The 26,525-nt window shown below is 38.1% G+C and overlaps 2 protein-coding genes across 6 annotated transcripts in view; one reads left to right on the top strand and one right to left on the bottom strand.

The window, feature by feature from the left end:
* Positions 1–325: 325 nt before the first annotated feature.
* On the top strand, positions 326–9,556 carry LOC107853094 (nuclear-pore anchor). Of its 5 annotated transcripts, none has more exons than XR_001669658.2 (5): positions 473–633; positions 751–1,091; positions 1,593–7,502; positions 9,013–9,065; positions 9,170–9,556. XR_001669658.2 is itself a non-coding variant. In XM_016698107.2 (5 exons), the coding sequence occupies exons 2-4, from the start codon at positions 786–788 to the stop codon at positions 7,461–7,463; spliced, it is 6,096 nt and encodes a 2,031-aa protein (XP_016553593.1). In that variant the 5' UTR covers positions 473–633; positions 751–785; the 3' UTR covers positions 7,464–7,502; positions 9,170–9,556. The 5 variants fall into 5 exon arrangements, 3 of the variants coding, with proteins under 3 accessions (XP_016553591.1, XP_016553593.1, XP_047270856.1); XR_001669657.2 differs by having other exon boundaries at positions 8,974–9,065; XM_016698107.2 differs by lacking the exon at positions 9,013–9,065 and having other exon boundaries at positions 1,593–6,764; positions 6,846–7,502.
* A 2,025-nt stretch (positions 9,557–11,581) lies between these two features.
* The window catches only part of LOC107853096 (protein tas), a 22,516-nt gene continuing 7,572 nt past the window's right edge, over positions 11,582–26,525 (bottom strand). The window contains exons 5-8 of the mRNA XM_016698108.2: positions 23,898–24,015; positions 22,332–22,467; positions 17,483–17,661; positions 11,582–12,218 (exon numbers count right to left, since the gene is read on the bottom strand). Coding sequence (XP_016553594.1) covers positions 11,979–12,218; positions 17,483–17,661; positions 22,332–22,467; positions 23,898–24,015 — 673 coding nt within the window. The 3' untranslated portion in view covers positions 11,582–11,978. The remainder of the gene's footprint in view (positions 12,219–17,482; positions 17,662–22,331; positions 22,468–23,897; positions 24,016–26,525) is intronic.

Below are 26,525 nucleotides of genomic sequence, written 5' to 3'. Positions count from 1 at the left end.
ATTCTAAAGTAAATAATTAGTTATATTGTTATTTTTTTTATTTTAAAAAAAAAGAATAATAAAATTTTACAAAAAAAATACACAAAGTTATAATATGGATATTTTTATAAACAAATAATATTCTTTTTAAAATATAACAATACATATTGCTTTTAATACATCAAACCAAACAGTGCATAAAAAATAATCTCAGTATTACTAATCTTTGCACTACTAATCCCAGTATTACTAATACAATATATTCAATATTATCTTATGCAATCTACCAAACGAGTCCTTAATGTATTAAATTTTGTTAACACATCCCGTATCCCTTCAAACTCTACCGGAGGGTTCCATGATGTTTTGCAAACCACCTGTATTAACATTACTTAAGTTCTAAATATTATGCATCCTCCTAACCAAAAAAAAAAACTATAGGTTAATTAATAATGTAAAAAATATAATACGAGTATAATATATTTTTAATTAAATAACTAAACAGAAAAGAAAGAGCACATGAAATAGAAGTGGAGATAGGCGGGTGCATACGAATATGTTTTAACAAACCAGGACACTACTTCCTTGGAGATACTCCCATCGTCGTTTCAGATTTGCCCTAGTTCTCATTACCGAACCGATTCTCCATTTCTGGTAAGCTTTTTTCCCCAAATTCTTCATCTAGGGTTTTCCGATGCCAATTATTTCGACTATTTTTGTGTCTTTTTTCAAAATTGTAGGGCATTATTAACTTGAAATATACCCTACCAGATTGATGAAAAAGTAAGCAAAGCAAAGTGAGCGCGATGCCGTTGTTTATATCGGACGAGGAATACGAACGGTGTGCGCAAGACGCCGTTGTGGTAGCGGCGAAAGCCGATGAATTCATCCGTGATTTGTACAATCAACTGGAAAATGTGAAAGCGCAGGCTGATGCTGCATCTATTACTGCTGAACAGACTTGTTCCGTCCTTGAACAGAAATACGTTTCGCTTTCGTCGGAGCACTCTTCGCTTCAATTGCAGTACACTCAACTGAATTCGTCCTTTGAGCAACGTCTATCTGAACTCTCTAAAGTACAGGCTGAGAAGCAGCAAGCTTATCTCCAATCTGTAAGTCTATTTCTAATTCCTAATTCCCTTTGTCTTCTTTTCTTGTTGTTGGGTGTGTGTGATGTGTTGGACGCTTTTATGCATAATGAAGTAATTCTTCCATGTGTTTAGCTAGTAGGAGATACTTTCATTTCCTAAAAGGGGAAACTGACTTTCATCTGATTACTTCCTTTTTCGTGAATTTGTACTTCATTTTGTTGTTAACAATGTTAAAAATATTAATGAAAGTTATCGTTGTATCCTAAATATCAATGAACACTGTCCTTGTATCTCACCATGTATAATTATCATAGGACCTACTTTATGGCCTAATAAATGCTAGAAATTATTCCAAAAAAGTGATTTCTAAGGTAAAACCTATTAGCAAAAGCATTACATCGAAGATAAGAGTAATTTTGTCTGTACTGAATGCATCCAAAGTTCTGTCTTTCTTTCCTTTTTTCTTTTCTTGGATATTTATTTTCTGTTGTATTTGATTGTTTTTTTGGAACGTGAAAACAGATTGGGAAGGATGGAGATGTGGACCGGTTATCAACAGAGGTTTCAGAACTCCGGAAAACAAAGAGACAATTGATGGAATTGGTAGAGCAGAAAGACTTGGAGATCAGTGAGAAAAATTCCACTATCAAAAGCTATCTTGATAAGATAGTTAACTTGACTGATGTTGCTGCAAATAGGGAAGTGCGGATCTGTGACTTGGAGACTGAAGTATCACATTGTCAGGCTTCTTGTTCGCGTCTTTTGCAGGAGAAGGAGCTTGTTGAGAGGCATAATGCATGGCTTAATGACGAGTTAACGGCTAAGGTCAATGGACTCATGGAGCTGCGTAAAGCTCATTCTGAGCTTGAGACTGATCTGTCTGCCAAACTTGCTGATGCCGAGAAAAAATTTAACGAGTGTGATAGGTCTTTGAAGAGAAAAGAGGAACAAGTGAGAGAAATGGAGTTAAAGTTCACTTCTTTAGAGCAAGATTTACTTTCCTCCAAGGATGTAGCAACTGCAAAAGAGGAGCAAATGTCTGGTGAGATTGCAACGTTAAACAAGCTTGTGGAGTTGTACAAGGAGAGCTTTGAGGAATGGTCTAAAAAGGCAGGAGAACTTGAAGGAGTAATTAAAGCTTTGGAGACTCATGGAAACCAAACAGAGAATGATTATAAAGAGAAGCTTGAGAAAGAGGTATCTGCAAAGAAAGAATTAATGGAGGAGGTTGCATGTCTGAAAGATAAGCTTGCAAAAAGTGAAGCGGAGTTAAAAAAGGGAGAAGATACATTGAAGCTCCTTCCCTTGAGATATTTTTCGAGTGAATCATTGCCAAACCCAGTTGAAGCTGGTGACACGGTTGAGGATGATCGGATGGTCGTTCCTAGTTTGCCTATTGGTGTTGTGTCGGGAACCGCATTAGCCACTTCACTTCTTCGGGAGGGTTGGAGTCTGGCTAAGATGTACATCAAATATCAGGAAGCTGTTGATGCGTTACGACATGAACAATTGGGAAGAAAACAAGCTCAAGATGTATTGGAGCGAGTGCTCCGTGAAATAGAGGAGAAAGCTGGAGTTATCTTGGATGAGCGAGCAGAACATGAAAGATTGGAAGATGCTTATTCTGTGCTAAGTGAAAAACTGCAGCATTCCCTCTCTCAACAGGATACTTTAGAGAGGAATATTCAGGAATTCAATGCTGATATGAGAAGGCGTGACCGTGATTATGCTGTTGCTCAGGCGGAGATAGTTGACCTCCAAGAACAGGTGACAGTGCTTTTAAAGGAGTGTCGTGATTTACAATTCCGTGGTGGATCTGTGGGACCTAAAAATGATGATTCCCTGGTGTCAAAATCTTTAATTATGTTTGGTGCTGAATCTAATGCCGATGATCTTGGAAGACTGTTGAGCTACAAGGACATAAATGGTCTGGTTGAACAAAATGTCCAGCTAAGAGGCCTAGTTCGCAGCCTTACTGACCAGATTGAGAGCAGAGAGTCAGAGTTGAAGGAGAAGTATGAGAAAGAGCTTCAGAAGCATATTGACGAAGCTACTTCCCAGGTGAATGCAGTACTGGAAAAAGCGGATGAGCAGGATACAATGATTAAATCACTCCATGCATCTGTGGCGATGTACAAAAAACTCTTTGAAGAGCGTCCACTTGTTTCTTCTGATACTCAATCACATAAATCAGCAGAGGTTGGAAGGCAGGAAGTGATGCTTTTACCTGATTCTTCACATGAAGTTCTAGGGAGAGCACAAGAACGGGCTTTTGAGCGTGTAAAATCTCTTGAAGAAGAGTCGTCAAGATTACGGAGCGAGATAATTTCTCTTCGGTCTGAGAGGGATAAGTCAGCTCTGGAAGCACAGTTTGCTCGAGATAAACTTGACAGATATATGAAAGATTTTGAAATCCAGAGAGAGGAGCATAATGCTGTCATCACGAGAAACGTTGAGTTCTCACAGTTGATAGTTGACTACCAGAAGAAGCTGCGAGAAAGTTATGAGTCATTGAATGCTACGGAGGAACTTTCTCAAAAGCTAAAAATGGAGGTGTCTATTCTAAAGGATGAAAAGGGTATGTTGATAAACGCCGAAAAGAGAGCTTCAGATGAAGTACGTAATTTGTCACAAAGGGTGCATAGTTTGCAGGTCCATTTAGATACATTGCAGAGTACGGAGAACGTCCGTGATGAGGCAAGAGCTGCTGAGAGGAAAAAGCAAGAAGAGTATATTAAGCTCATTGAGAAAGAATGGGCTGAAGCTAAGAAAGAATTGCAAGAGCAGCGTGATAGTGTTCGAAACCTTATACCTGAGCGAGAAGATGCTCTGAAGAATGCATTGAGGCAAATTGAGGAAATGAGGAAGGAATTAGCTAGCACTTCACATTCTGTGGCTGCTGCTGAAGCTAGAGCTGTTGTTGCTGAGGCACGATCTGCTGATTTAGAGGAAAAATTGCAAGCTTCGCAAAAAAAGGTTTCTGAAAGAGCTAATGAAGGTGGTCCTTCCTCCTCTACTGAAATTTTTGAGTACATGCACTCTGCTGAAGAAGTTAAAAGACTCAGAGAGGAGGTGCAGGTTAACAAAAATCACATGCTGCAATATAAAAGCATAGCTCAGGCAAATGAAGAAGCATTGAAGCAGATGGAATTGGCCTATGAGAACCTCAAAATAGAAGCTGATAGAGTGAAAAAATCAATGGAAGAGGAAGCATTATCGCTTAGGAAGCATGTTAATGAGCTTGAGAGTGAATGTAATTTGAAGTCAATTGAAGCAGCTTCTGCAACTGCAGGAAAAGAAGAAGCTGTTGTTGCTGCTTTAGCTGAAATATCCAGTCTAAAAGAAGAAAGCTCTGTTAAGATGACACAAATTTCGAATTTCGAGGCTCAAATAACTGCTTTGAAAGATGATTTGGACAAAGTGCATCAAAGATGGCGTGGCGCTCAAGATAATTATGAGAGACAAGTAATCCTGCAGTCAGAAACAATTCAAGAACTCACTAGAACATCTCAATCTTTGGCAGCCTTACAAGAAGAATCATCTGAGCTCCGTAAATTGTCAGATATTCTGAAATCCGAAAATAATGCATTGAAGGCCAAGTGGGAGGAAGAATTGTCGGTGCTAGAGGTATCAAAAACTGAAGCTGAGAAGAAATACGCGGAGGCTAATGAGCAGAACAAAATATTACTGGACCGGCTTGAGGGTTTGCACATTAAATTGGCGGAGAAGGACCGTGTATCTTCAGGTGTATCTTCTGGAAGCACAGTGGCTGAGACTGATGATGGGTTGATGAACATTGTGAATTATCTAAGACGGTCCAAGGAAATTGCAGAAACAGAAATTTCTTTGCTGAGACAGGAAAAACTTAGGTTGCAATCGCAGCTCGAGAATGCTCTGAGGAGAGCAGAGGTAGCAGAAGCATCACTTAATTCTGAGCGAGAGAATTCAAGAGCTCAGGTTTTAAGTGAAGAGGAGTTTAAATCACTGCAGCTTCAGGTTAGAGAACTGAACTTACTTCGTGAAAGTAACTTGCAATTGAGAGAGGAGAACAGGCACAATGTTGAAGAATGCCAGAAACTTCGCCAAGCTGCCCAGAAGATGAAAACTGAAATGGAGGATCTGGAGAAGCTTCTCAATGAAAGACAAGCTGATGTAGAAGCTTGTAGGAAAGAGATTGAAATGCTGAAGCTGGATAAAGAGAAGCTTGAGAGGAGGGTTAGTGAGTTGGTTGAGAGGTATAAGAGTTTTGACCTGGAAGAATATGCAAGTCTGAAAGAAGCTGCTTCACAGATGCAGATGAATCTGAGAGAAAAGGATGCAGAACTGGAGAAAATCAAGAAGGCCATGTCTGAGCAGCAGAATCTGGTATCTAACTTAGAGCAAGATCTCACTAGGAGCAGAGCAGAATTGAGTCAGAGAGAATCGAGAATTAATGAGATTTTGCAAGCTGAGGCCTCACTGAGATCCGAAATTGATAAACATAGAAGGTTGATTGCTCAAATAAAGAAGAGGGCAGAAAGCTTATCAAAGGAAAAAGATAGGGCAGACAATTTATCAAAGGAAAAGGATGATTTGGCTAGAGAGAATCAAGCTCTCTCCAAACAGTTGGAAGATGCTAAACAAGGGAAAAGAGCTGCTGATGTTGCAGATGAACAGGCCTTGAAAGATAAAGAGAAGGAGAAGAACTCCAGAATACAGGGGCTTGAGAAGATCACGGACCGTCTTAGAGAAGAGTTGAATCGTCAAAAAGAAGAGTTTAATAAAGAGAAAACAAAGCGCGTGAAGATTCAAAAGGCAATAGGTGAATCGTTTGAAACTGTGACTCAGCAACGAGCCAATCTATTAGATGATCTGGACAAGCATAAGCAGGCTCTGAAGATGCTTACTGATGAAGTTGAGAAGATAAGGCAAACCAAAGACAGTCAAACAGAGGGCACGTCAGTGGATCAACTACTTTCTGGGACCCACTTAGAGGATTTTACTGCTGCATATCTTCTAGCTGTAGATGACTTTGACCGGGTTGTACGTAATGAGATCGGAGCTTCTGGTGCTACTGACACTTCTGCTCCAGATGCTTCTCTATTTGGCTCTGTTGTTCCAGGTCCAGCAGCTACGCCTCCCCCACCAGCTAGCTCGTTGACTTCCACTCCTGCAGTAGGAAAAGCAGTAGAAGAAAGGAGACTTGCTATATCAAAGATAACCTCAGAAACTCGTAAACCACCAAGGAAGTTGGTTCGACCTCGCATCACAAAGCCAGAAGAACCTTCAGCTGATGTAGAAATGCAAGATGCGGATGAAACCACTAACAGCAGGAAGCATGTGACACCTCAAAATGTAGAAAATCTAGATAATGCCACATTACCAACTCAACCACCAATTCGCAAGCGCCTATCTGCAGCATCTACCTCAGAATTGCAAGATGAGACTCCTGCCACGGATGAAACCTGCTTAGATGTGGCTCAACCTGTGCCTAAGAAGTCTAAACGTCTAGAGGCACCTCAAGAAAGCACTGAAGACAAATCTGCTGGTAATGTAGAAATTGCAGAATCTCTGCCTACTATGGAGGAACATGATGCTGTAGATGAAACCCAGGGTTTGAAAGAGGAAGCCAGTGATATTTTGTTAGATGAGACCACACTTTCTGGGGAGCAGGTTGAAGAGCCGTCAGTTGCAACAAATCAGGCTGAGTCACAGGTTGATAGAACAGATGTTGCAGATGATACTTTTGTCAGTTCGAATGAAGTATCTACCCCAGATAATGAATCAACATTTCAGGTGCAACAAGAGAGAGATCAGCTAGCGACGGATGACAGGGAAGAGGGAGAGCTAGTTGCTGATCCTGAACATGTTGGAAATCTCGAGGGAGGTAGCAATTTATCAATTGGAAGCCCAGAAAATTTGGAACCTCAGATTGATGACTTAGCTGGTACGGATGAAGACCCCTTGCTTACTCCATCAGACACCGGGGAGATAGAATCTTCCCAGCTCCCAGATGATGATAAGGATGATGAGGTTGATGCGACAGAAGAGCTAGCTGAAAGTTATGATAAGTTGAATGATGGTGACCAGGTTGCTGCAGAAACTGATCAGGCTGTGGATACTGTTGTTACTGGTGAGAAACCATCAAGCAGCCCAGTTGATAGTAGCAATTCAAAAGAAGGGGGGGCGGGTGAAAATGTTGCTGTTGAAACAGAAGAAGGGAAACAGGTTTCACCTGTCAATAGGAGCTCAAGAACCATAAACTTAAATGAAAGGGCTAAAGAAAGGGCTTCCATTAGGCAGGCTGCTATGTTTTCCTCTACGACGACAAGAGGCCGTGGTCGAGTTCCTCGTGGTCGTGGTGGTCGCAGTGCTCGTGGCGGTCGCAGTCAAATCTCTGGTCCACAGGGTTAATCAATTTGCACTATCCTCTGCACAGTCTTCCGTTCAGCGGTAAGTTATAACATATCTAATAGGCATTTTATAGATTAATGTAATGCCATCTCACTTATTAAAAATTGTCAATTTCCTTCAATATAGGTTGTGCTTTTATAAGAAAGGACCTTAAAGCGCACGCTTTAAATTCAAATGGATTTTTTAATGCTATTGTGAGTTTTTTTGGGATAAGGAATGCTATTGTGTGGCACCCAAGGATGTGCCCTAGTGGTCAATGAAGTGGGTTAATCCCAGTAGTGGCGAAAAACACTAGGTGATTCTTCCCATCTGTCCTAGCCTTGGTGGTCAGAATCTATGTTGCGCGGACTCTTAAATTTTGATGCCGCACCCGTGTTGGATTCTCCAAAAATGCACTACTTTTGGAGAATCCGACGCGCACCCGTTGACATTTTTGAAGAGTCCGAGCAACATAGGTCAGAATTACACCTGGTATCTGTTGCTGGTGGGAGGTGGCAGGTATCTCGTGAATTTAGTTGAGGTGCGCAAAAGTTGGCCCGGACACCACGGTTATAAAAAAAAAGGAATGCTATTGTGTGACGTTTATGAAATCTTTTGGCTTGGCTGAGTTATGTTCTACCTTTCCTGTATCCTTTTGCCAAAATATGAATGTGAGAGAGATCATTATATTCTAGATTAATCCAAATATTACAGTTATACAATTTCTCACTTAGTTGAAAAGAGGAAAATGTTTTGAGGAGATGATATGGTACAATGGTACTATTAACAATTTATTGAATCGAGATGGTGAGCAATGAAGACTAGGAACAACCTTTTTTGCCTCACTTGGAATTCTTCTGGGTTTTCAGAAGAGTGATAACTTTATTTTGCTGAGCACTCTTTTCGCAAGATATCTACAATTTCATTGCATGGATCCAAGATGCCCAACTACTAAATTAGAAAAAGACTGGAAGATCCCCAACATTTAACACACACACACACCAAAAAAAAAAACCCAACCCCCATAATTCGTAAAGGAACCCAGTATCTGTAATTTTACGGTGAATGGTGACACTTCAATTTCTGTTTTTGGTTTTGTTTTCCCTTTCTAGTTTCTTGACTTTCAGTCTTTTCTTTCTCCGTTTTTCTTTCCACTGAAACAGATTGGGGGCTCCTATTTACTTTCATCAACCTATGATTCTCATGAAATCGCTTGGATGCACAATTTGTAATCAATATGCTTATTCTTGTTGCAGCATTTGAATCAATTTAGTATATAGAACTTTTTTTAAAAAAAAATAAATTGATCGGTTATTTAGGAAATTAACTTATTGAAGCATGTTTATGCTCTTGTAATTGTTTTTATTTGCAATTGCTGATTTTTCTCTTGCCTGCAACTCGAATTAATGCAGAATTGTACCTGTGGTGGGTAATAAAGATTTCTCAATATTTTCCTTCTCAAAAAAAAAAAAAAAAAGATTTCTCAATTTGTCGTATCTAAACTTGTGTTGAACCCTTTTGCAATGCATAGGTTACTTTCTGATATCCCTGATATTAATTAATCTTGTAGACTCTTCACTCTAGTGCTCGGTTTTGTCACTACATTCATTGTCCAATCTAACGGTATGGACAGTTGAGTCCCTCTTTTACTTGAGTAACTATTGAAACATTGCTTCAATTTTATTTTACTTCTCAACTCTGAAATGTTCTTGCTTCCTTTGCTGCAGATAGGGTTAAAAAGAAGCTGATTATTGTCGAAGGAAATCAGTTATATGAAGTTTTGTCTAGTTTCTTTGAATTCCTTCTGTTTTGGAAACTTAAAATTTCAACGACGTTCTTGCTTTTCTGATGAAAACTCAACCTTGATGATGATGTTCATACTTTGCTGCTGACTTTTCTGTTTGGAGAAGATGTCCATGTTTAATGGATTGTTTGGCTGTCCTTGCAAGTTTTGTGGCCATCTATTCTATGTTGTGGTCCGGCTGCTTTGTCCTCTGTAATTAGCCTTTCACTACCTCTGGCTATTCTATGCTGTTCCGTCTTTTTGCCGTATGTGACACTTATATTTTCTGTACTGTGCTATTTTCTGCGAATATGAAGCAGCGTTAAACTAATACTAATCCTCAATCCCAAACAGGTTCCCATCAGCTCTATACATTCTAACCCCAAGCTTGTGGGGTGTATGGTCGTGCGTTTCACAATTTCTTGCAAAACCAGAGAGTGTCAGGTTGAACCTAGTTTCGTTTTTTATTTGCATTTTTTTACAAGGAATTTTCTCAATTTAAAAATATGAATTTAGCTTTACCTCAGTTATTACCATAAATAGAATTAGTGATGGATGAGAAGATGGTGAAGTGGCCTCTGAGGCTGCCCAACCTTGTGTCAAGTTGAGTTCAGTTGCATCCCTGAATTTAGTTGAACTCCTCTCACCGAGTCCAAGAGCGTTGGACGGGAAGGTTATTAGAACGTGGTGTGTATTATACATGTGTTTTATTGCTGTTAATTGTTAAGTGTAATGCTACCGATGGTTTCTTTGTTAAATGACCACTTCAAGCCTACTTTTTAACTAAATGGGCTATAGTTTTTTTTTTTAAAAGAAAAATGACCCACTTTTGAATATTTAAATTTATTTGTGATTTAAATTTTATTTACAAGTTTTAAAAGTTATAAATTAGTCCACCACTCACCAACTTACACAATTTAAATAAAACTCCTCCCATCAAAATCTTTCAAAACTTGATATTTACATTGAAAAGATCTATTATCGGTCCGATCGATACATGAACAGATTGATTATCAATCTAACAGATCGATAATCGATTAGAATGGTATATGAACAGATCGATTATCGATCCGATCTATGTTATTTAATAGCTGATCGATTATAGTAATTAGTTTGACAGATTAATCATTGATCATTTCTTATTGGGCAGATTAATCATCAATTTTTTTTACCCGACCGATTACATATACAAACCTTTTTCTTTAGAAAAAAGTGGTACTAAAATTAAAGGAGGGTAGAAAATTTACAAATTTGGGAGGAGACAAAACATTTACAAATAAAATACAAGCTTCAAAAAGGAGAAAGTTGAAGAAATAATGAGTTTTCAGTAAGAATAGAGGAGAAAAAGTTAGAGAGGGAAAGAAGCAATTTGAAATTGAAAAAATGGGTTAGGGCTTAGGGTTATATGTTTTAAGTATATTTGTAAATAACTTTCATAATTTTTAATATGTTACTATAGTTCAATTTTGCATTAAAGTTATTTTTTTCTTTTATTTTAAAATGAGAAAACATATATTTTAATTTATCATTAAAGTTATTTTTTTATTTTATTTTAAAATGAGAAAGTGAGAGTAAGCCATTTTGCTAATGGAAACTTGAAGAGCTATGAGCCAAATTTTCTGACAAGAACATGATTTAAGCTTTTAAACTGCAACAGTCCGGTGCTAAGAACTCGAACATGAACATTGCTACTTCGAGATTTGGGTATGTAATATCTAACCAGCTGAATATGAAAAAGAATAAATTACAAGAAGTCAAGAAATCCATTTTATCATTTAGATGAAAAAATGTATTATGATTCTTAACTCAAAAGGGCCCTTCTCCTTCGAATCAATCAAACCAAGAAGGGCATCTCATTGAATTTTTGCACTTTCATGTTGACAACTCACTCTTGATTATCACAGGGATGAACCCAATCCGAAATATGAAATATAAAAGAAAATGCCTATTAAACTGATTACGAAAATACCACAGCTACAGTGATAAACTTCATCTTGTTTGCTAAATGAACTATGGTCATGATGATTCAGCCTGATTTGACGATTCCTAGTGGAGAGGTAAGAGATTAAGTTCTCATGAGTTGGAAGAATCTAACTCCTCACCTTGTAAACCGTAAACAACTTATATAGTATGTCTTAGCAACAATTCTTCCTTCCATAATATGTTATTTCCACTTTGTGTAAGGAATGCACGGACATTTAAGTTCTTGAAATGTTGTCTATAAATGTAATCCCACAAAAAAACGAAGTTCTATGATTTATACTGTTATTTTTTTCATATATTAACGAGACGTGGTTGGCATCTAGGGGATAAATGGCCTTCAAGGTTAACACGTTACCAGACAAAGCCTGTCAACTTTTGTACAGAAGTGGAATATTGATATTCAAAATTTACTGTATGCGCCAGTTTATGATCAACCAAATTTAAACGCCTTCTCCGTAATATGATCATTAATGTTGATATCCATGTATCTAAAGAATAACAGATAGGCCAGATGATTTAATCTGATTTACATTGCTTCCCAATGCAGGCTGTTAGTGCTGTCGCTGGAGAGAAGTGTGACCAAGATGAAAAGCTCCCCCCCCCTCCTCCACCCCAAGTACACAATAGATAGGCATAAACAAAGGGCATCTTGTGGTAAATTAGGAAGGTTTTCTTAACATCCTCCCCTCCTCCAAATAATCCCAAATCAAGTTCTGCAGTAGTGAGAAAATTCAGCAACTTCTTGATAAGAAAGTAAGGAAATTGGCAGGCTATGTTGAAGCAGGATCCCTGTATCTCTTGAAAATTTCTTCAATATCATCCATTACTTGAGGTGGCAATGGTCTCTCAGTTGTCAAAAAAGCATCAACATCTTCTTTTAATTGATCCACAGAAGTTGCGCCTATAATTGAACTTGTCACAAATGGCCGGTCTCGGGCAAATCCTAGGGCTAACTCAACTAGGGATAGACCATGCTTCTTGGCCACTTCTTCATACTTTTTAGTTGCTTCCTGGAAATTTAACATAAAACACACCCAAAAGACATCCAAGCAATCATTAACTTGCAGCATGGGATAAACTTCTCACATTCTACATGTCTAAAGTCATGACTACTAAAGTAGCAATGCATTTTCACATTGTAACGTTAAAGACGGGCAACAATTCTCTGCTCACACTGTGTGGTCTCTCCAATATATACAAGAAAATGTTAGATAGTTTGTGATATATAGAGGTCTTAAATTGAAAAAACACATCCGTTCGTGAAAGAACATGATTGTTCTGAAAAGTCATCTTTTAAGTAACATAAATATAAGGAATCTGCAGGTATAAACAAGGGATTTGTTGTATCCGGGAATTGCTTGTATTTTCACCCATCTGTATAAGGGCAATATCTCTTTACGGGAAGTCGATTTAGTCACGCCTCAAAACCATTTCTTCTTCGATTATGTTTCTAATTTTTCTAACTGAAAACACAATCAACCGAATATACTACTGCAGGATCTTCCGCTGCTTTTGTTGTTATTGCTCTCACCTCTCACTACGCCACCTCAGCAGCTGGGACTCCCTAACCTTTTCTATCTATCTTTAGAAGTAGGGCAAGTGAGTCTGTTCCTTTCCTGTGAAGGTTTTGGGATATGTGACCAGATGCTTCCTCCAAATCTAACGTCTCTATCAACTAAATTCTCTTTTCTTCACCGGATCAATACTAACTTACCTACTCCTGCTCCTACCGGATCCAAGAGGGCCGATGCCCGATTCCCCGACCCATTACTCATTCCTTCCCGACTCGATAGGGATTGCAATCTCGACAGGGAGCAACAATTGACCTCTGACAATAGGTAGATGGGGTGGGCGTAGATGGATACAGTGAAATCAATCCTTATTCCGCACTCCCTCCCACCGGCCTAAAACATATATAAATCATGAATTCTTCAGAGAAACAGTTTGGATTTATGTCTGGTCGCTCGACGACAGAGGCAATCCATTTGGTGAGGAGATTGGTGGAGCAGTATAGAGAAAGAAAGAGGGACTTACACTTGGTGTTCATCGAGGGAGGTTCTTTGGAGGTGCTTGGAGGTGAGAGGGGTCCCGGTGCACATTAGAGTTACTAAGGACATGTACAATGGAGGAAAGACCAGGGTGAGGACGGCGGGAGGAGACTCAGACCATTTTTGGGTCAAGACTGGCAGGAATCGACTCTTAGTCCGTTCCTTTTTGCATTGGTGATGGACGTGTTAACGCGAAGTATTCAGGGCGAGGTGCCTTGGTGTATGCTATTTGCGGATAATATAGTGCTAATTGATGAGACGCGGAGAGGCGTGAATGACAAATTGGAGGTTTGGAGGCAAACCCTTGAGGAGAAGGAGTTCAGGTTGAGTAGGTCCAAGACGGAGTATTTGGAATGCAAGTTTAGCGACTTGAGACGGGTAGACGATGTGGTGGTGAGGTTGGACTCCCAGGATGTTTATAAGAGGGGATAGTTTTAAGTATCTTGGGTCTATGATCCAGGGGAATGGTGAGATTGATGAGGATGTCACTAATCGTATTGGGGCAGGTTGGATGAAGTGGAGGCTCGCCTCGGGAGTGTTGTGTGATAAGAAAGTGCCCCTTAAGTTTAAAGGCAAATTCTATAGAGTGGCAGTCCGTTCGGCCATGTTGTATAGCGCGGAGTGTTAGCCAGTTAAGCACTCCTACATCCAAAAAGTGAGGGTGGCAGAAATGAGGATGTTGCGTTGGATGTGTGGGCTTACTAGAGGGGACAAGGTTAGGAATGAGATTATCCGTGAGAAAATGAGAGTGGCTTCGGTGGAGGACAAGATATGGAAAGGAAGGTTGAGATGGTTTGGACATGTGATGAGGAGGGACGCGGATGCCTGAGTTCGTAGGTGTGAGAAGCTAGCGTTGGATGGCTTCAGGAGGAGCAGAGGTAGGCCGAAGAAATGCTGGAGGGAGGTGATATGCTGGAGGGAGGTGATCAGACATGACATGGAGCAGCTGCAGCTTACTGAGGACATGACCCTAGATAGAAAAGTATGGAGGTCGCAGATAAGGGTAGAAGGCTAGCGGGAGGGTGTGGGTTGTAGCAAGCCATCAGGAGAGATCTTGTGTAGCCAGGTTAGTAATTTTAGGACTAGGTTCATAGGTGCCTATGGCTGTGAGTATTTGCTACTTATACGTGGGTGTTCCATTCATGATTTCTCAGTTGCTATTTTCTTATTTCGTGTTGCTTTATCTCTCGTATTTTCGTATTGCTCTAATTTACTTTTTATTATTCCTTACGCCTTTTCTGTTATGTAATCCATCTCCTGGTCTACTATTCTTTATCTTGAGCCGGGGGTCTATCGGAAACAGCCTCTCTACTTCTTCAGAAGTAGCGGTATGGATTGCGTACATCATACCCTGCCCAGACCCCACTTTGTGGGAATACACTGGGTTTGTTGTTGTTGTTGTTGAAAACACAATCAAGCAGAAGAAACAATGGTCCTCACACTAATCCAAACTCCCATAAAGATGGCAAAACAAGTTCTTTTAGATGCTCATCCCCTTTCAACACAAATCAGTTCCATATAAGAAAAAACTTCTGACTGAGCCAAATAATATTCGGTTTAAATGAGTACATTCAACTTCAGAGCAAACACCACCTGAAAATGTAACTCTAATCTCCTGTAATGATATGGAATACACTGTCCACTATTAGAATGTTTAAGTATTGTGTTAGAATGTCAGAAATGTTGGTTCCTATATTAAGTATTTTTATCTCCCATATGAACATCCTACAAATAAGCGTTCTTGTATTCATCACATTATCAAGTAATCAATATATATTTCCTCTTCTTTAGCTCTTACAAGGTACTAGAGCTTCTAAACATCACGTGAAGACCTAAGTATCTTTTACCTCACAAAACACGCTTCCTGCTTGGTGATTAGTTTTTTCTTTATTTCCACAGTTTTATTACTGTTGCCTCTTTTCAGCGACGGTTCTAGCGATCTGCTCCTAACTTTGGTGATTGTTCCAACGAACCCATGCCTATTTTTGGGGAGGTCTACCACAAAGCTCCTCTTTCTATCCAGGTTACCATTCCGGCAACCTTATTTTGGTTTATCGCTCTGCCGCACCCCAACTTTCCTCTTTTAGATGAGTCTCTCCAGCGGCCTTGCTTCTTTTCTGGCAACAGTCTCGGGCTTTTTCTCCCGTAACCATTCCAGCAGTGCCACCTGTTTCAAGCAGTATTTTGCCCATTCTTCCATTCATTACTTTGACCATTCTTTTAGTCAATTTTTATTAGCAAATTTTCTGCATTGGGTTCTAGTGGCCAGAACTTCTCCAGCGAAATCGAAATGATTTTTCAGCAATTGTTCAGGCAACAATATTCAGGAAATTTCTGGTGATTGACCACAAATTTTGGAAACCGTTTATTCTAACTTATCAAAATAAATGAATTTACATTGCTTTTCCCTTTGAATTGGAGACGGTATATTAGAATCTTAAAAGTGTTCTGTTACAATGGTAGATTTAAAGTGTTTAAAATGTCAAGTCATTAAGCTGTGTATTGTTCCAAACTGGATAATAATACAAATGTATTTGTCTCACTACTTGTGTTCATCAACATATCAAATAAGCAACATATTTCTTCTCTTCTCTAATTCATTACAACCACATACAGTTCTCTACCACCACTTAAAATTGTGACTAATAAATTATGTAGCCTCATTCTTCTTCTTTTCCGTGCAGCTGCTCAAATAATTACCTTTCTTTGAGATCTGTGTTTACAGTGAGTGAAGGGAAAGGCAGGTGGTGGAGAGTATAGCAACCTGTTGATAGGCTATATGCTATTGCGATGGGGCCCACTCATTCATTTCTTAATTTATCAGTAAAAAAGGCTGCTAATCTTCATATTGTTTGGCTTCAGTATGACGAAAATCTAGTGGTATAGTAAGCTCTATCTCTGGATTAAATTCAGTGATTGATTTATTAGTTCACCAATCCCTGGACTACATAATGTACTTTATCTGTTGGGTTACGGACAGCCATTTTAGCAGAGGTTTCTGATGTACCCGTGTAATTCCTATTGAAAGAGAGATATCATGCCCTTTCCTGTGCAGTTCACAATGCTGAGCTGCAAACTAGCTAAGCTAGGTATTACTTGATTTCTCTGGAGCTATTGAAGCAGAATCCACTTTTTTGGGAATATGCGTCGAAGCAATAACAAGAATATTTCTACTACATGGAAAGATCCTTAGATAGTGAACTATTGGTTCTAAGTATCTCCGATGATTAATAAACAATTTCAAGTGCTTTTCTTGCATATTATTGATAAATTGGCCTTTAAATATAGATGTAGGAGGATTTATTTGGGAAATAAGAAGCTCCAAACCTGAACTTTAATTTCTAGTTCTACTAGAATTCATCTAATTGGGTCTTCTTATTTATTTTTATTTCAATTTCAGCATATCAATTTATTCCTAGCATAATACGCGACTGAATGGAGGAGTGGCTAAGTCTATATACTTGTATGTAATTTTCTTCTATTACATCTAAAGGCATAAAAGAGGGTCTTAGTTATAGAAAGAGGATACAACAACAACATACCCAGTGTATTCCCACAAAGCGGGGTCTGGGGAGGGTATAGAAAGAGAATGGTCGGTCAAAAACAAGGTTTCCTTAATAACAAAATAATTCACTGATATGACACGAAGAAGTTGCACCAGAATTGACTTAATTGTCAGAATATTAAGAAACAGAATTAAGTGTTACTGAATGACCTCTTACACTAACAGACAGTGTGGAATGAGTAAGAAATGAAGTTGTGAATCTTGATCTATATGTAATGCACTGTTTTTTTCTTCTCGTTGTTTCCTTACATGGAGCGTAAGGATGGGGCCAAGCACATGGGAATATGTTAGTAGCTTTTTTCCGACTACTCACCTATTTTCATTGGTCCACTTTAATTTCCTCTAGAATTTCATGCAAATAAGTAGTTCCTAACCTTAATCAGGCTGCCTGTGCAGAGATTTGTAGTTCTCATTTTTAAGTAGCAAGCTGAATTTAATTCACAACAAATGTACCTAAAGCTTATTCTTTGGACATTCTCTAGGAATTAAAGCAATAACAAAGTAATACACACAACACAATGGACAAAAAGGGGCAGGATTAATTTATCGAACTGGTGCAACTGCATCCTAGGATTATTTTTCAAATTTATTGAAAAATTTCAAGGTATTTAAATAACAATCAATTAACTTTTCTTTGTATTAAAACATGAAAAACACATACCTTGGCAAGGGATTTATTGTATCTTTCCATATAGCCTGGGAACAAGTTAAGTCTCCCTTTTTTAGAAGCTTCAGAATTACTGTTCAGATACTTCCCAGACAAGGTTCCACCGGCCAGTGGGGAATAAGAAAGTAAACCAATGTTACAGTGGTTTGGGTGGCATACTTCGACAAGATCAACTACAAAGAACAACCAAAACTTGTTATGCTAAAAGGAAAATTAAAAATCTTGATGCTTAACGTAAATACAATTATTTTCTTTCTACCAAAAACTGCAGCAATGACTCATTCCTAAGTAACATGTTTGCAGCATTTGACTGTTTACTAGGCTGTTTCATCAGTTTTTTTAATCAGTATAGGTTAATTTTACTAGGTTATTTTATAGTGTTTTTATCATAAGTAGGTTATTTATAACTTAAACCATAAAGTCCCTTATCAACATTATCCATGTACAAGAAAGGTCCAAAATTTATAACATGCCAATGTGAAACAAAATAGAGGTCTTGTCAAAAGATAGGAAATGTGATTTTGGAGTTTATAGTGTCAAATGTGATCATGCGCAAGAAAAAGCTCATACAAATTGAGATAGTTAACAACTTTTCAGATGCAGATTAGCTAGAATGGCAAGCATAGTTCCCTGTATCTTCGAGATTAGCAGGCAGCACTGCTGTAAGGGTGATTGTGTCTATTATGAGCATTGACAGCAGCCTTTAATGATCTAATGGACTTATCCAGCAGATAATCCTATTCCTTAGAGAATGACCTCACCAATGTTGAGACAATTATATAATTTGGGTATTTACATATGTGCAAAAGTGGCTTAAGACAAATGAGAGAACAGATAACATGTGATCAGAATCAATTCATCAATATTCAAAAGAACCTTTAGAAAGTTTGTTTTCTATTGATTTACGAGGTACAAACATTATTACATGTGATTCGTGCAGCAGTAGCATGGATGATGCGTTTTTTAAATGGGAAAATGACCACTCATAAAAGAGTAGTATTAGGGACAGCTTTAAAGGGAATTGGGGAAAACTGGATTCTAATGCTCTAAGAGCTAAGCAAATAGGATTCAATAATGTAATTGACTAGATAAAAATGAAAAAACTAAAATATCAATTTGAAGGGAAACCTTGTAGTAACTGGTAAAGTTACTTCCATGTGACCAGAAGGTCACGGTTCAAGCCTCGGAAATAGCCTCTGCACAAATGCAAGGTAAGGCTACGTACAATACACCCTTTAGGTGGGGCCCTTCTCCAAACCCTGCGCATAGCGGGAGCTTTAGTGCACCGGGCTGCCCGTTTATTTTTTTGAGAAGGCAACATTTTTTGTATAACTATCTGCTGCATAAAAACTGCAGTGTTCATACTTACAATGGAATAAAGGAAGATGCACTAAGCTATAACCTACTTATAGAGTTCCTATAACATCAACAAAAGATTCTACATCTTCCATATATTCATGTTTACACCACTTTATCTTCAGTTTCTGGTTAGAGCTATAATTGTCTTCAAAACACCTTTGATTTCTCTCTTTCCAAACTGTCCACCAAATGCAAGCAGGGACAATGTTCTGAGTGAGTGCTATATTTGTTTCAGCATTCCAGCACTTCAACTGTATCTCTTCGCATGACCCACATGATTCATTTTAAATTAAGGAATATCCTCCAGAGTTGTTCAGTTAACTTGCAGTGTAAAAAAGATGGTTGAATGTCTCTGATTCTTCTCCGCACATTTAGAGCATAGGTGGAAGCCCCTTTTCTTAAGTACTTCATGAGTTAGAACCGCTTTCCTAGCCACGAACCATGAGAAACAAGCTACTTTATGAGGAATTTTAACTTTCCAAATTAGTTTCCAAGGCCAACAACTAATCTGGTTGTTAAAATAATTAAATTCCTTGTAAGCTGACCTGACTGAAAATCTCCCTTATTTATCCACTTACTATGTAAGAGTGTCTTCTTGAGAGGAGGGACCCTTGAAAAGGTTGAGGGTGTTATAGAATTCGGCCAAGTTATCTATCTCCCAATCATTAAAATATCTTCTGAAGTTCAGGTTCCAGTCATGCGCATCCCATACTTCTCCTACTCCTACTGTGGCATCTTGTTGTTGGTTCAGACTGAAGATAAGTGGGAAGAGTTGTTTTAGTGGGCATTGGCCTAACCATCTGTCTGACTAGAAAGATGTTTTCAAGCCGTTACCCACTTGATGACTGCATTTACTCATGAATTTTGCCCCCAGATTTCTGATTGACCTCCATAATCTTACTCTGTAAGGGGTAGTGACTGCCTTAGTTATCCATTTCCCATCCATATCATACTTTTGAGTGATTACCTTCTTCCAGAGAGATTGTTCATTTGAGGTGAACCTCCATAGCCATTTCATCAAAAGACAATGGTTTTGAGCTGTTAGGTTCTTGATTCCCATACCACTAATCTTCTTGCTGATAATCACCGACTTCCATTTGATCAAATGTATCTTCTTGGTATCACAGTTGCCTTGCCAAAGGAAGTTCCTTTTAAGAGTATCTATTCTGTCCACCACATTTGTTGGAACACGAAAAATAGACATCATATAAGTTGGTAATGCTCCTAACGCACTGTTTATAAGATTAGCCTACCACCCAACGATAAGTATTAACTCTTCCCGTTAACCAACTTTTTCTCACACTTCTCTAGGACTCCATTCCATATATCTTTGGAATTGCTTTTGGCACCGAAAGGCATTCCCAGGTATATAGTTGGAAGCTCGCCTGTCCTGCCTCCCAAAATGTTAGCCAAGTTGTGAATGTCAGGAACCTTATTAACAGGATGTAAGAAGCTCTTGTTCCAGTTAATGTGGAGCCCAGATATAGCCTCAAAAAGAATGAAAATCACCCTAAAAAATCTTATTTGACCTCTGTCAGCTCCGCAGAAAACTAACGTATCATCGGCGTATTGTAAATGAGTGATTTCAAGGTTATTGATAGCCCTTGAATTTACTTTAAAACCTGTTATCCAGCTGTTTGATTGGACAGTTTTCATCATATCATTTAAACTCTCTATAGCAATGATGAACAAAAAAGGGGATAGTGGATCCCCTTGCCTTAGTCCTCTTTGAGAAAAAAAGAATCCAGCAGGTGAGCCGTTGACTAGGACTGAGAACTTGATGGTGCTGATGCAGTAGTGGATCCAGCTGACCCATTTTTCTCCAAAACCCATTTTCATCAAAATTCTGAGTAGGAAATTCCAATTTAGGTGGTCAAAAGCCTTTTGTATATCTAGTTTGCAAAGGATACCAGGTTCTTTGTCTTTCATTCTTGAATCAACACATTCATTGGCTATAAGAATGGCATCCATGGTTTGTCTCCCCTTTATAAAGGCCATTTGTTTATCATCCACCAGCTTGTGCATCACTTTTTTTAGTCTCTCAGTCAACAACTTTGAGATGATCTTGTAAATATTGCCTATAAGACTAATAGGCCTGAAATCTTTCAATTCTTTGGCTCCCACCTTCTTGGGAATCAAGGCTACATATGTCGCATTGAAGCTTCTTTCAAATATACCTCTTTCATGGAAGTTTTGAATAGTAGCAATGACTTCAGTGATCACTACTTCCCAACAATGTTTGAAAAAGGCCATTGAGAAATCATCTGGGCCAGGCGCTTTGTCCGCAGCACACGCTTGGACACTGGCCCATATTTCTTGTGCTTCAAACGGACTCTGTAGCATCAAATTATCTTTTGAAGAGACAGTGGGACAGATTCTCATGTTATAGTGGGGTCTCCAGTTTTCTGTCTCTAAATAAAGGTTCAGATAAAACGAGATGATCTCCTTTTTTATATCTACAGGTTCCTTACGGGCTCACCATCAATTTCTAACAAGTCATTATTGTTGAATCTTCTGTGTGCATTAGCTGTTTTATGGAAGAACTTGGTATTGTTGTCACCTTGTTTCAACCATAATGCTCTTGATCTCTGTCTCCAAGCCATCTCCTCCTTTTTTGCTATCTTCTCAAAGTCCATGGTTAAGGCGATTTTGTTTCTTATTTCCTCATCTGTTAAATTCCTTTGGATTTCTTCAAGTTTTGATAATTGACTTAGCATGTCAAGCTTTTGCAAAAAATCAATTTGTAAGCGAGCTGTTAAGGACCTTAACACTTAATCAGAAACCAATTGGCAAAGGGTAAGAGTGTCCTAAGCTTTAGTACCTTCTAATCTTTACTTGATCATAACAGGAGTTCTTCATTTTCATTTTTTGCACTCCTCCAATCATGCAACCTAAGATAGCAAAGTTTTAGAGAAATAAATTGGTCCCATGAAGCATTTATTTGGATACTCAAATGGATGCATAGCACACATGTTTGTTTTCACACAGACAGGTTGTGTTAGAATCCCATAATAGTTGAGGGCTTTGTGCTATAGTCTTTTAGCATGATTTTGACAGTCCTCACCTTACGAGCTAGATATTGCGGTTAATTTAGATGCAAGGTCCATTTAACTATCCCTGATCTTGGCTTACCAAATATTGGGCAACAGTGTTCATATTATACATAATCCAAATATTTAGTTCTAAGCACGCGGGGAGGGTATACTGAAGCCACATCGGCTGAGGCCTTTAGGGTATGGATTATAGTCTCGACGTGATTTTAGATAATCCTTACCTCATGAGCTGGACTATGGGACCGATTTAGGCCCTGGGTTCATTTATCTTAACAGGCTGAATGATAACAAAACCTCAAATTTTAATACCAGGTTGAAAAAATTGATCTTCCGACTTTAACTAATTGACTGTGGTTGGAGTACTACCTCGGCATATTCATTAAGCATCTTGGGGTTCTTCTCATCTAATGGAACTAGAAAGGACGACTTACCCTCAAAGTGGCACCTAACTAGCAGACTGTAATTATTCTGAATGCTGACAATCTTTGGCAATCCTTCAACTTTTGCAGCATGGACAAACTCCATTACTCCATATGAAGTTTCATTGGAAACACCAAGGTAGCGCACCTGAATAAATTATTAACGCTTAACTGTAACTTTCAGATAACTAGATTCCAAAGTTAACAGTCCATAAAATAAATCAATTTTGAGATTTACAAGCAAAATGAAATCTCAAATAATTTTGCAAAATGTGAACACCAAACCATGCGTAAAAATCAGATGTGCTCATTCTCCACAAGCATGAAAAATGTGTAAACAAGATCATGTGTAAAAATCAGGTTTGCTTATTCGCTATAAGCATTGCAAAATGTTTAACTAACCATGCGTAAGGGACCTGATGTGTTTATTCACTAACATTTTCCTTTTACCAGTTCAGTTCCCCTGCAAGCATATAGGAGCATTCATGATATCAAACGGTTTTCAAACTTCAGTTTAGTAATTTCGATTTCTAAAAATGCTCTACCATTACAATACCAAATATTTTTGGTATGGTTCCAGATTCGGTTTGTGCGGTAGGACAAATTGGTAACCACAGTTTGTTCACTTCGACTTACATACAAGGGAAAATTATGACTTTTACAATGGTGGAAACTCTGTCATGCAATGAATGAAAATTTAGTGTTGGCTGGAAATGAACAAATGTTTGAGTAATTTCTATTGTATCAGATATGTAATTAAGTATTTCGTTTATCTTCAGTAGTAAACGCAAGAAGCTTTTAGTTCGAATGATTTTAGGCCTTTTATTAGTAATTTATATTTAGATTAATTAAATTATCATCTATTCAAAAATATTATATGGATTATAAGTAATCAAGTATTTTGGCATGGTATTCAGTATTTCACTAGTTTTTCTATAAAAACCGAATACCACATTCTTAGAAAATGCATATCAAATGCCATAATTCCAAAAATGAAGCGCCAAAAACTTCAATTTCGGTACGGTAATTTAGTATTAACTGAAGTATGCACACCCCTACAAGCATATATCTTAAGTTTCTAACTTGGAAATATATTTTATATTATCATCTTGCAGGTATATTTAACAACTAAATGTGAGAATACACTAAAATTTATTTTTGTTAGAGGAACCAACAAATAATACAATAACTAAGCTTTAATTCTCCACATGAATGCAAATGATTTGAAGCCATCTATTTACACACAGAAATTTTACTTCGTGTGTACAAGTAAACACGAGTTGCAATTCTCCTAGTTAACAAGCCTAATAATTTTTGTGACCGCTTTCAATTAAGAACTACTTTTATTTAGGTGTCACTTGAAATCTTCTATCATTAGCCAATCAGCTGCTACAGATGCATTAATAAATCTTCCTTTACAGTTAAAACCACATATCCAGGAAAAAATGAAAGATAACCTCCGACTTTAATTAGTAAAATTATACCTATAAAGCAGCTTACTAATTCATTTCACTGACAGATCTGCAGTAATATTATTGCAATTGTTACTGCCTACAAAAAAAGCGAAATATACATTACCTTTCCTTCATTGATGAGTTCTTGAAAGGCTCTAAGCTGCTCAATGAAAGGCACACTTGGCCTCCATTTTGAAGTTTCATAAAAGAATTCACCGAACAATGGAACATATCTATCTGGCCTGAGAAGTTTTACATCGGATTACAGAAATGAGATAACCATCTCTATACATATTTCACATGGATGCGTGTGTATGTATCTCTATGTGTCTCTGTGTTGACATGTATGATATGCGCAATGAGAAAACAAGTGAGAGATGAAACAAATCCAGGCACAATATACAATTTTACAATCCCGTCAGATGTCAGACACAAGCAAAATAAAACCACCCAAAAATTTTGTCAAGTGTCTTGAAACATGCAGGTTAGCTGGTAAATTCTCTCAACCAAGAATGATTTATCAGTTTATCGAGAAAGACATTTAAAAATTGATTAACTTAAACAAGTTATTTATCATGGTGGCCTCAATACAAAGTATGAATATGTTATTAATCAGCACCAGAATGAATTCAAGAATGCTTTCTATAAAAATTGACTTCTTAGTTTTGCTAGGAACCTACACTTTTCTGTTATACATCAGAGGACCTTCTAGGTTAAGCAACCCTTTTAATCAATAATGTAAGATATATCATAGATAAAAAATGACAACACAAAATTTGTTAACCGCCTTGAAGCATGAAGGTTAGCAGGTAAAATCTCTCAACCGAGGACCTTTTTTATTAGTTTAATAATAAATAATCCAGAAAATATTAATTATAACTAGTCAGTTATGTCCATCACATTAGCACACATTACAGAGTAGTCAACAATTGCACTGCAATGACCTTTTTAAGTGCAGCTTAAAAAGTTGATGAGATATATCTCACATAGGGTAAATATGGTTATGTACATTGCGAAGTCGCCTATAAAATGGTTGAGGGGTAAACCATTAGTTTTCATGCTCTCAATCTCTTTTCATTGTGAAGCTTATTTCTAATGTGGTATCGGACTTTCAGTGAGAAATTAATCCTACTACCTCACTGTGTATTCACAGGTGACAATCGGGAAAAAAAACATTCACTTTGCACAATTTCAACAACTATAGAATCTGCTGGATGTGAAGTTGGTCTGTGCGTATTGTGCATAAACCAACACCAGGACAAGGCTAAAATACTCATGTGAGCACAACCCTGGACACCACTTTTTAATCTGAAGACCGATGCACCATCAGAAGCCAGAATTTGCCGACAAATATTGTTTCATGCACTAGCGCATGAGGCTATTCTTCGCGAGCTTGGGACTAGATCTTGGTACTTTGGAAGTCAACTGGACCTTTCGAAGTGGTCCATCCAATCCAGTATCTAAGAAGACCAGAAGCTTGGGTTTCGGTGATTTAATCAACTTTCTGGAAAGGTTCTTTATTTTCAACAATTTTTCGGGGATTTCTCACTTGCTCGAGGCAGGATTGGGCTTCTGACCATTTGCAGTACAGATCCTGATTTTATTGGTGATCGGAAACCTGATCCTTCAACTCACCAAGCACTTTTAGATTTTCTTTTCCTCCAGCAACTTTCAGTCCCTTTTTCTGACACCTTGGATCTCACATAAAACCTGCAATCACCTCCATGCTGTTCCAGGGTACTTGTGATTCTTTTCTGGTGGAGTGTTTAGGACAATGCAGTATTTGGAGGACCGTTTTCAATTTTTACAAAGCTCAACTACAGCTCCTGATTAATTCTTCATCACTATTTTATCAGATTGAACAGCCCTTCCCCTAATATTCCATAGTCCTTCAATTATCTCATATAGACTTTACTACCTCGATCTTTAGAGATACCTACAACATGTTCTATGGACAATTCTCCTAAGAGAGTCCAAGGAAGTTGACATATTGGTTTTCCTAAACTACAGAAAATAGCGTCTGAATGTTTAACTTGTTTACCTTAGAATATAAACCGCGTCAATTTTGTATGGATACCCTTTTTTCTTCAGATGTCATCTTCATAATGGGGTTAACCCTCCCTTCTCTTTAGTCCATTGAGATTTTAGGAATCCTGATCAAGTTAGCTCTACTTTGAGTTTCTATGACATTGTCAAAGATGATTATTCAATGTGCTGTTGATCTTAACCTGAGTTATTTTCTTCCTTTCGATCGTTGTATTACTACAAAATCAACTTGGTTTCTTGTGTCAATACCAGATGCTTCCGCTGCTACAGACTTGTCTCCCTCTTGGCTACATAGTCCTCGGTGACTGTTTGGAAAGGTGCTCGTTATACTCGCAATTATCTCAATTTTAAATTAACATCAACTTGCTATGCATTTGTGTCATCTTAATCTTTTGTTTCACCTCAAGAATACAAGTGAAAATGCTCTCGTTTAGGATGACAACAAGTTGTGATGGAGTCATACAATCTACACTCATATACACCTTTTTCTACTGGCACTTGTGATACGGGTACGACCACGAAGGTGGGTGAGTGCGAGAGTGAATTGACCCGAGACTTGGAGTGTACACGTGAAGTGCAAAGGAAGGGCTAAATAAGCTCCAAAATCAGTCCATACAATGCACTCCAAGGGAGCCCACTTGAAGACTTTGACTAAAGGATCATTTTGGACATTTCACACTATTCTTGTAATACACTATAAATACAA

This window comes from Capsicum annuum, chromosome 6 (assembly GCF_002878395.1).
Source record: "Capsicum annuum cultivar UCD-10X-F1 chromosome 6, UCD10Xv1.1, whole genome shotgun sequence".
Taxonomy (NCBI): Eukaryota; Viridiplantae; Streptophyta; class Magnoliopsida; order Solanales; family Solanaceae; genus Capsicum; species Capsicum annuum.
The sequence above is the reverse complement of the archived record's forward strand: the minus strand, read 5'-3'. Positions and strand labels throughout refer to the sequence as shown.

What these genes read in the sequence shown, in the direction of transcription:
- LOC107853094 (XM_016698105.2), top strand. Translation starts at nt 786, where the DNA reads ATGCCGTTGTTTATATCGGACGAGGAATACGAACGGTGTGCGCAAGAC. An exon ending in AGCAAGCTTATCTCCAATCT is followed by an intron (nt 1,092 to 1,592) that starts GTAAGTCTATTT and finishes ACGTGAAAACAG; the next exon opens with ATTGGGAAGGATGGAGATGT.